The sequence below is a fragment of the Nanorana parkeri genome, unplaced genomic scaffold (assembly GCF_000935625.1).
Source record: "Nanorana parkeri isolate BGI_ZX_2015 unplaced genomic scaffold, ASM93562v1 scaffold1015, whole genome shotgun sequence".
NCBI lineage: Eukaryota > Metazoa > Chordata > Amphibia > Anura > Dicroglossidae > Nanorana > Nanorana parkeri.
In genome coordinates, this window is record NW_017307283.1 from 482,491 (window position 1) to 491,840 (window position 9,350).

The 9,350-nt window shown below is 44.1% G+C and overlaps 1 protein-coding gene across 1 annotated transcript in view; it reads left to right on the plus strand.

Annotated features, from left to right (window-relative positions):
• The window catches only part of LOC108795851 (cytochrome P450 2G1-like), a 24,322-nt gene extending 15,214 nt beyond the window's left edge, over nt 1-9,108 (plus strand). The window contains exons 6-9 of the mRNA XM_018567165.1: nt 156-297; nt 3,672-3,859; nt 3,946-4,087; nt 8,927-9,108. Of these exons, the coding sequence (XP_018422667.1) occupies nt 156-297; nt 3,672-3,859; nt 3,946-4,087; nt 8,927-9,108 (654 nt within the window). The remainder of the gene's footprint in view (nt 1-155; nt 298-3,671; nt 3,860-3,945; nt 4,088-8,926) is intronic.
• Nucleotides 9,109-9,350: the final 242 nt, after the last annotated feature.

Here is a 9,350-nt window from a genome sequence, read left to right on the forward strand (position 1 = left end):
TGAGCCCTTCTCTATACAAATTTCTCTCTTCGTGTCATTATGAAGTGGGTTTAAGATGTGGGCTTGGGAATACTTCAGTGAAGGAAAGTCCCTGTTTCCTATATCCCTGTTTCCTATATCAGATGTTTCCCTTTATCCCCCCCTTTTTTTTCTAGGAAAGCAAGAATCCACACACAGAATACAATCTACCAAACCTGCTCTCCTGTTCACTGGACATATTTTTTGCTGGACAGGAGACCACCAGCAGCACATTGTCATACACGCTGCTGATCCTGATGAAATATCCTCATATTAAGGGTAAGGAAAGACTCCAAGACCCTAAATCAAATCAAAATTTGCCCCTCCTGCAAGTATAGAATTGTATCCTTGTAGCAAAGTTGCAAACATACAAGCCAATTCCTATACGCATAACATCCCATTTACCCTTTAGGATGCATGCCTTTAAAGAAGAACTCCGGGCAACATACAAATTAACCCTTACATTGGGGCAACCCCTGCACTGCAAGGGTTAAGTGCTCATTTTGGTGTAGGATCTAAAATAAAACAGTCATACTCACCCGATCCTAGATCTCGCCTGGGTATTAGGCCAGTGCCTGCAGTCTTTTCCTCCAGGCTCTGGCAGTCTAAGCCTCACTGATGTCCTCACATTTAATACAAGTCCATTGACTTGCATTGAATGTGAGGATGCCAAGGGTCATTCCACAGCTGGTTAAGAGAGGAAGAGGGATGAGCGGTCACCACCGCAGGATAGAGGATAGGGTGAGTGTATCTTTTTTACTTTAAACCCTAGACCAAAATGAGCACCTAACCCTTGCAGTGCGAGGGTAGCCCCACTACAAGGGTTAATTTGTAATTTGTCTGGAGTTCTTCTTTGAGGACCCCTGTTGGGTTAGAAATATGGAGGGGCTACTGCTTCCTTGTTTTATTTGGAAAGTTTAGAATAAGTATATGCATGTCAAATGTCTAACACTTCACATATATATGCTTCTTCAGTGTTAATGGCTAACTAATTAGTGGAGGAAGGATAAGGATAGCCCTCGAACATGGTGTAAAAAATAGGTCTACAATAGCAGCTCCCATCTGATAGACCTGGTAGGCAACCCCATGACCAACTGAAGAAGCTGGAGTGCTGGTGATCCTCTTCTACAAGTTTGATACACACAGCACCATCCGTGACTATCACTGTAAGCACCACGATTCAGGTCCAACTGCTGTAAGGAGTGCAGGGGACACATCCGTATACTACATCTGAAGAAGCTCACATGGCAGGATGACAGAGATGCTGCTAATTGTTAGACAACCGGCAAAAACGTTGTTTATTTTCATTTTGTTTTGATTGGGATTTTGCGTTTTTTAATTTTTCGGGATTCTGGTACGAAAGTCAATTAGTTTCGGGATTCGGGTCCGAAAGTCCAATTTGTTTCGGGATTCGGACGAAATTCGTTAGCGGTAGTCTGTATGAATTGTCTTTTCCTTTTCGTTCGTTCGTGCAGCAAAGGGACATTTCACTTTTACCGCTAACGCATTTCAGAATCGGAAATTCGGATTCGTTTGCATTCGTTATATCTGTAATTCGGATACATCCGAGTCTCCGAATTTCAGAAATTTCGTCCGAATTTCTATTTGGAACGAAACGAATCGCACATGTCTACTAATTGTGATGCAATGGCTTAGCCCTGTCGGCCAGCAACAGGAAGCACGGTTACTGGCAGGATCTATGAGTAAGACACTTTGCTTAAGAAAACTGTATACAGAGAGGCATGATGCCAGACATAGTATATATAAACATATAGTATCAGAGTTTACATACACTTTCATTTGCAAAGAGTATCCTAATGAGTGGTGTGCTTTATTTCCCTGCTGCAGTGATGCAACTATTTAAAACCAAACAATTTGTAATGCTGTTGCCCAATGTGTGTATAGTCCACTATCTACATGTCAGTCTCATTATCTCTCATTTCTCTTACACAATAGCAAAAGTCAATACCCAAAGTGGGGCAGATTACTGAAAATCACGGACAGGAACACTGGAGCAGCATCCGGTTTTACATAATCACGTAAAAGATGAAAGAAATGCGTCCTTTTGCTTTGGGTTTTATAAATGATATATAAAAACTGGAGTGTTAAAAGTGTTATAGTTAAAACCCAACTTTATACAAAACATTTTGTTTAGTTTTGGGTAGAGCAAGGAAGGTTTTGTTGCCCCCTGTATTCTTATTGGGGAGATTTCATCTCTCTTCCTGTAAAGATAGTTCAACCAAGCAGGGATCTACTGCTTTCCAATGTCCCAGTTTAAATATTGAGAACATGCCTAGAGGAGGGGGGTACAAAGGGATATACGAATCTGCGCACTGCTGCATCTTCATTGTCCAATCACAGGCTGGGATGGATCCCAGTGACGTCTGCAGATTGGTCACAGATCTTGCTGTGCTATATAATAGGGAAGTCTGGATTGCAAGACTGACTGAACCAAATTACAAACCCTTACAGAGCCAGGTAAAACACTTCACATATATGCATTTTAATCTATGCAATCCATCAATCAAATAGCTTCAATATTAAAGTGCAGCTGAAGCCAAAACCTTTTGTTTTAGCTTTGGATAGAGTGGAGAGAGATTAGTACACGTCAGGTTTTTATTGCTCTCAGATATTCAGAGGTATCCTATCGCTCTCCAAACTGACGTATCCTTATGAGTAGCTTAAATGGGTGCTGAAATGGCCAACGGATCATGGCGCCATAGGACTAAAAGCGATAATGAAGTCACCAGCACACCAGAAGAAGTTAATGAGGTCACCAGCACATCCTTTATTGCTATCTGTGGCCCCCTTAGGGATATTCTCTCTCTCTATTTGTCCTGGTGACTGTTATCACTGAAAGTGAAAGAAAACCCCAAAACCGGAATAGATGGGAGATCTTCCCATGGGGACACTAGTTCTGGTGACCCTGCTGACAACCAGGGATTTCCCTCTCTTTGGATGGATTTCCTCTCACTTCCTGTTCTAGCTATCAGTCCCAATGTGACACAGATGGCAAAAGGAGCTGTAAGGGATTATCAAAGGGACGTGCAGTCAGGGGAGGCAGGTGGGGCGGAGCCTCACCTAGAATTATGGAGAAAAAAGCTGTCAGCTTCATGTCTGAAGCTGACAGATTTTCCTCCATTCAGATCGGCATCATACAGGTTACACATAAGGGAAATCCTCCCTGCTGTGTAACCTGTCACAGAGCCTCAGCAGTGAGGGGCAAGTGAGGGACAGGGAGGCTCCTCCCTGTCTCCTACCTTCCTCCTTTACACTAGGTTGGGGAAGGGGCTTTGTCCAGCAGGGGGTGGGGCTTCGGTCGGCAGGAGGTGGAGCTTCGGGCGGCGGGGGCGGGGCTTGGGAATGCCTCACCCCGATCAAGAGGGACCGCACGTCACTGGATTATAACCCTCCTTCACTCTATCCAAAACAAATAAAGGTTTTGACTTCAGATCTACTTTAGGCTCACCTCTTGTAAAACTAGAATCACTGGACACCTTAGAAGAGAATAAAATGAGAAACGATTATGGAAATTTAAAGATAAAAATCAGCTTTAAATAAAATGTAGTTTTTGTTTGATTTTCTAAATGGAAAACCTAGAGGTTCATTGCACCAATCTTTGAACATGGCATTTTTTTTTTGTATCTTACCAGAAAAGGTCCGGGCAGAGATAGAGAAAGTCATTGGCCAAACCCGTAGACCTTGTATGGAGGACCGTACCAAGATGCCATACACTGATGCTGTAATGCACGAGGTCATGCGTTTTATTGACTTCTTACCACTTGGAGCCCCTCATTCTGTGACGGAGGATACTGTCTTCAGAGGATACAATCTGCCCAAGGTACACACAAACTCCCAACCAACAGAATATATTGCTGGCTGTTCAGACATAATTTCTTCAATCTATCTACTTTCTGCTTTGTGCAGGGTACCATCATCTTCTCTGTTCTGCACTCTGTGCTGTACGATGCCTCCTTCTTTGAAAGGCCCCAGGAGTTTTATCCTGAACATTTTCTAGACCAGAAAGGATTGTTCAAGAAAAATGAAGCCTTTATGGCATTCTCTGCAGGTAAAATATTTTATAGAACTGTATGAGATATGTAATGTGTCACCCATGGTAGTAGGCATGACCAGTCATACACATTCCCACATGTGTGATATAGTGATGCAGCTTGTTGCACCCACTACAACAGCTTAGCCCCCATTTCACACTTTCACAGTGTACTGGATGTGAAGACACCAAGGAACATTACGCACGGAGCAGAGGGGAGACAGGCTGCAGAGGCCGGGTCTAGGTCTGAGTTTTGGGTGACCATAGCTTTGTTGTTTTAACTCCCTACACAAAATGAGCATGTAACCGTTGCAGCGCCAGGGTAGCCCCACTGCTAAGGACAATGACAGAGGTTTGGATACACGTCTTCTGCAAAGGATGTGTAAGCCGCACTAATGAGAGAAAAACCCCAAATCTCCCCATGCACACCAACCAGAGTGTATTGAGGAATCTTCCCTGCCAACTAGTATTTAAAAGAGAACTATGGGGTTATGTCTTTTCCCCATAGTTCTCCTTAGGGTAACAGGAGGACACAAACTAGCGTCCTCCTGTCACCCTAGGCTCAGTATACCGCGAGCTGTAGCTCGCGGTATACTGAGACGCCGCAGCTGAAGCGGATCCCGACAATTGTGCCGGGATCCGCCCAGCTGCGTGACTGACAGCTGGCTCTGCCTATCTAGAGGCAGAGCCAGCTGTACCCGCCCCCTCCCCCGTCCGATCCACCAGTCAGCGCTGGCGGGTCGGAGCGGGGAGGGGGGAATCCAGCCCCTCCCCTGTCACGGCAGAGAGCCGTGACAGGATCGAGAGGTGAGCGAACGCCGGTATGTGTTCACTCACCTCCCGATCTACTGAGCCGACCTGTGACAGTCTCATTGTCACAGGTCGGCTAGAACTATGAGGTGAGTGAAAAGCACTCACCTCATAGTTCTCCTTTAAGCAGCTGTGGGAGCGCAGCTGGATAAATACCCATATGGTGGCTGTAGCTGAATGGCAGAAGTCACTGTTTGGCCGACCATTTTTTTCCCCAGCTCCTTCATTCTTTTAATCAAAGTTTGTTGAGCATAGTCAACAGAGCCACCCATGGCTCACATTCTGGACGAGTTACAGCAATGTATGGTCAGCTATACTCTCCTTTACAGGGTGTGACACAGAGACTTTAATAAAAACCCACCTTTTGTTTGAGTTTAAAGCCCCATGTACTTCTCCAATATGCCTTAGTTCTGTTATAACCATGAGCCAGACCCTCAGATGTCACCAGGAGAGGAAGGTTGCAAAGGTTAGGTATTGCAGGTCAGTAACCTGGGTGTCTTGGTGGATTCACGTATATATTAGGAAAGTGATTGCAATATTGGCACTCCAAATCCAGCGCTCGTTGTTATGTTAGGTCAGGGATGCAAATAAACTGAATGACGCACAGTCTAAGCATTCAGGGCAGTCGTGCCATCCCATTCAGGACAAGGTGTACCTTCCTGTTATCTTCCGTATCATTTAGAGGTGAATATTTTTCAGCTCTATATATATTTGATCTAAAAGTGAATATTGGGTGAAATGTTAAAGCCCAAATTGCACTGTAAAGTGAAATGTAGCACTTAGTTGTTCATAAAAGTATAGTGGACTTTGCACTATTTTGCTCTTCAAGGGTTTGTAAATAATAGCAACAGCTTTTGTGTATATAAGATCCCTATAAAGAGGGTTTTGCATTAAGACCAAATAAAACTAACTAGCTATAAAAATGTTCCTTTTCCAGGTTAATGCAGCTTCCAAATGTGTTAGTGCCCCAGTCTGCCTTTTGTAGTATGCAGGAATATATTTTGGAGACAAAAGCAGCACAAGGAGCCAATCAGTTGTGCTGAAGTAGAGTGCAATAAAAAGAAACATGCTGATAAGAGGAGAGATCATAGTGACAAAGAGTTAGGTTCACTAGTCTGTTGCTTCTTTTTTCACTGTCCAGTCACAGGCTGGGGAATGACAAGACCTGGAATTGTGACATAAAGGTGAAGTATCGGCAGCAGAAAATTTACTCTTCTCAATACATAGAGCTGTGGTATGACCTTGCAGGCGTCACATACTGGCTCTGTACCTTGAGAGCTGAGCGATCACAAGCCGCTAGTCATTCAGCTTATTTTCTTCTCTCTACAGGTAAGGGGTGACTGTCAGTCATCACTCTGCGCAGGAATTCCTCCCTCCCCTCTCTGTTCCTCCAGCACTCATTGGAGGAACAGATAAGGGAGGGGGCGGGCATAGTTGGCTCTGGCTCTAGAAAGGTAGAGACAGCTGTCAATCAAGCAGTGGGGTGGATCTTTTCCGGCTGCAGCACAGCTCTGCATTGTCTGCAGACATTACCCTCTAGATGCTGACTTTGAGTCACAGGAGTACATTAGTAAATGTACTCTTTTGACCCAAAAGGGAGCTAAAGCCAAAAAAAAGGTTTGGCTTAAGTTTAATTACAGTAGAGATAAATCAGGTCTCCTCCCCTTCCAGACAGGGTCATGCAGTGTGGCAGGGCAATACAAATTATTTGGTAAAAATTGAAAACATATATCTATTTACTATTGTGTATTTAGCTGCAAAGCTGGCCACAGACCTATAGATTGTTGCACTTTTACAATCTGACCATAGAAAATCTGCAGATTCCTCCATCTACGCTAAACTGTGTGGATGGAGGAATCTCCCACTGGGCCAAGCTTCAGTATCTTGCTAGTCGGCCCCGCTGGCTCTCAAAAATACCTGAACAATCTGATTGGATGCGGCATTGTTCAGTCATCTTGAGAGCCAGCGGGGCCATACAGTTTAGCGTAGATGGAGGAATCTGTTCCACTTTTTCCATCTGATCATAGAAAATCTGCACAAAATCTATAGGGGTATGGCCAGCTTTAGACTGCAAAGGGAGGGCCAGCCTCCTGGTTTCCTTATCCATCTCTGCCTCCGAAGTCTATTTGCAGACACACAGGGATCTGTTTTACTAGGGCTGGAGAGGAAGTAGAAGGTTGACCTCACACATCACATGGGAAGCAGACCAGAAAGTTAAGAAACCTTCCATAGGTGAGCTCATGATTTGCCTGTTTTTTTCTAGAGCTAAAAAAGGCAATCAAGTGGGATTACTATTTAATGATATCACTAGCAAGTTGGATAGTGCAAAATACTTCAGGTCACGGTATTGTTAAAGAAGGTTAGACAAGGACAGCAAACAAACCTTATGGAAGGTCCCCCTTTATTTGCCTCCCATTTGGAATTTGAAATGTTTTGGAGGAAAGAGGATGGAGCAAATGAGGTCACAGTGTAGTCAGCATCCTGATCTGCACTCGTGTTAATGTTCCAGAAAGTGTTATAGACAGAGGATTAAACATTAAACTATATTAGTATACAACACTAGCATACATACACTCCATTAATACACTCACAGTGCATTCATGAATGATTAAAAATTATATAAAATTATTATAAAATTGAGTACTGAAAAAGTCCTGGATGACAACAATTACTGAGTGCACAGGATAACGTCATTATGCACACCGGAGAGAGTGATTTGTGAGGCTAACTGTTAGGGATGCACCGATACTAGTATTGATATCGGTGCCGATACCAAGTATTTGGGCGAGTACTCGTACTCGCCCAAATGCTCCAATGCCTAGCCCGATACTTTCTGTATCAGGAAGCCGGGCAGCGCGTCATTACATGCTGCGCTGGTACCTGATTGGCCGGGAAGCGGCTCCATGCTCTCTCGTCACTTGCATGGAGCCGGCTGTAATGTAATGACGCGCTGCCGGGCTTCCTGATTGGTCGGGAGGCTGGCCAACCAGGAAGCCGGGCGCCGTGTAATGACGCAGCACCCGGCATTCTGATTGGCCGGGAAGCTGGCTTCATGCTCCCTCGTCATCTCATGATGAGGGAGCATGGAGCCGGCCTCCCGGCCAATCAGAAAGCAGGGCGTCACGTCATTACACGGCGCCCGGCTTCCTGATTGGCCCCGGGGGTGACAGGCTGGACATACTAAGGTAAGAGGGGAGAGACTTTCTTGTTAATCGGGAAGCTGGGTGGCGAGTCTTTACACGCTGCACGCCTTCCCGACTTATCAGGAAGCCAGGTGGCGAGTCATTACTTCCTGAATGGGACTTCCTTTACTCTGTAATTGGTATCGGCGAGTATCGAAAAAAAATTATGGGTACCAAAATACCGGTATCGGTGCATCCCTACTAATTGTGCTTATACCTGACATGCCGGTTGTTGGCAAAGTCTCATGGCATTTGTAGTTTCACAACAGCTGGAGTACCGAGGTTGCCTACATTTGGTCTAGCTGCTAGAGAGAGCAATGGAAGCTGGTGTGGAATTTATTTAAAGTGTGTGTGAAGGTAAATTTTTTGTTTTGGATAAAGTAGGGTATCTATGGAGGAACAGTAGTAAGATCATTTGTCAAATGCTATTGCTGTCTGAGACTTCACAATGGAGATTCACCATGGTGACCATTGGTTCTGAGACAGATTTTGAGGGAAAATCCCAAAATGTTTAGTTGTCACAACAGCAAGAGATGAAGGAAAATCCAATGGGGGCACCTCTTCCTGCGACAACTCTCTATGATGGGAATAAGAGAGGTTCTCTTATTTCCTGTTGTATCTTCAGGACAGGAGGTAAAGGGAAATTTCCCCAGCAACAAAAAGTAACCTGATAGGGGTTTTTATTATTCCTTATTTTATCTACAGCTACAAAAAATAGCTTTTCATACACTTTTCGTTCACAGTTAGAAGATTTCATATCAACGAGGGGACTAGCATTTTCAAAAGGAGGCCAACAATGGCAAGTAGAAATGATTGCATACAAGGCAAACATATAACTTTTACTGTCTTTATCATCTTTGTTTAGGAAAGAGGGCTTGTCCTGGAGAAGGCCTGGCACGTATGGAGCTTTTCCTCTACCTCACATCCATCCTTCAGAAATTCGACATCCGCTCTGATAAACCTCCTAATGAAATTGATCTCTCGCCAGAATACAGCGGAATTGGAAAAATGGCTCCCAGGTTTCAGATGTCATTCGTCCCCTATTAAACACCCAATTGCATCCGTTTCACTAAACATAATGATGATGACTACAGAGGACCTCAAATCTATCTTTGTTTTGATGTAATTTTGCAATATTTTAATACACATTCTTGTATTAAATCACATTTTATTGATAAATGTGTCTGTATCAATTCATTTATGACTGATCCAGCAAGGTGTCGCTCTGATGCTCCTTTCTCACTGGCAAACAAGGTTCTGCAGACCAATTAGGGTACAACATCATAGAA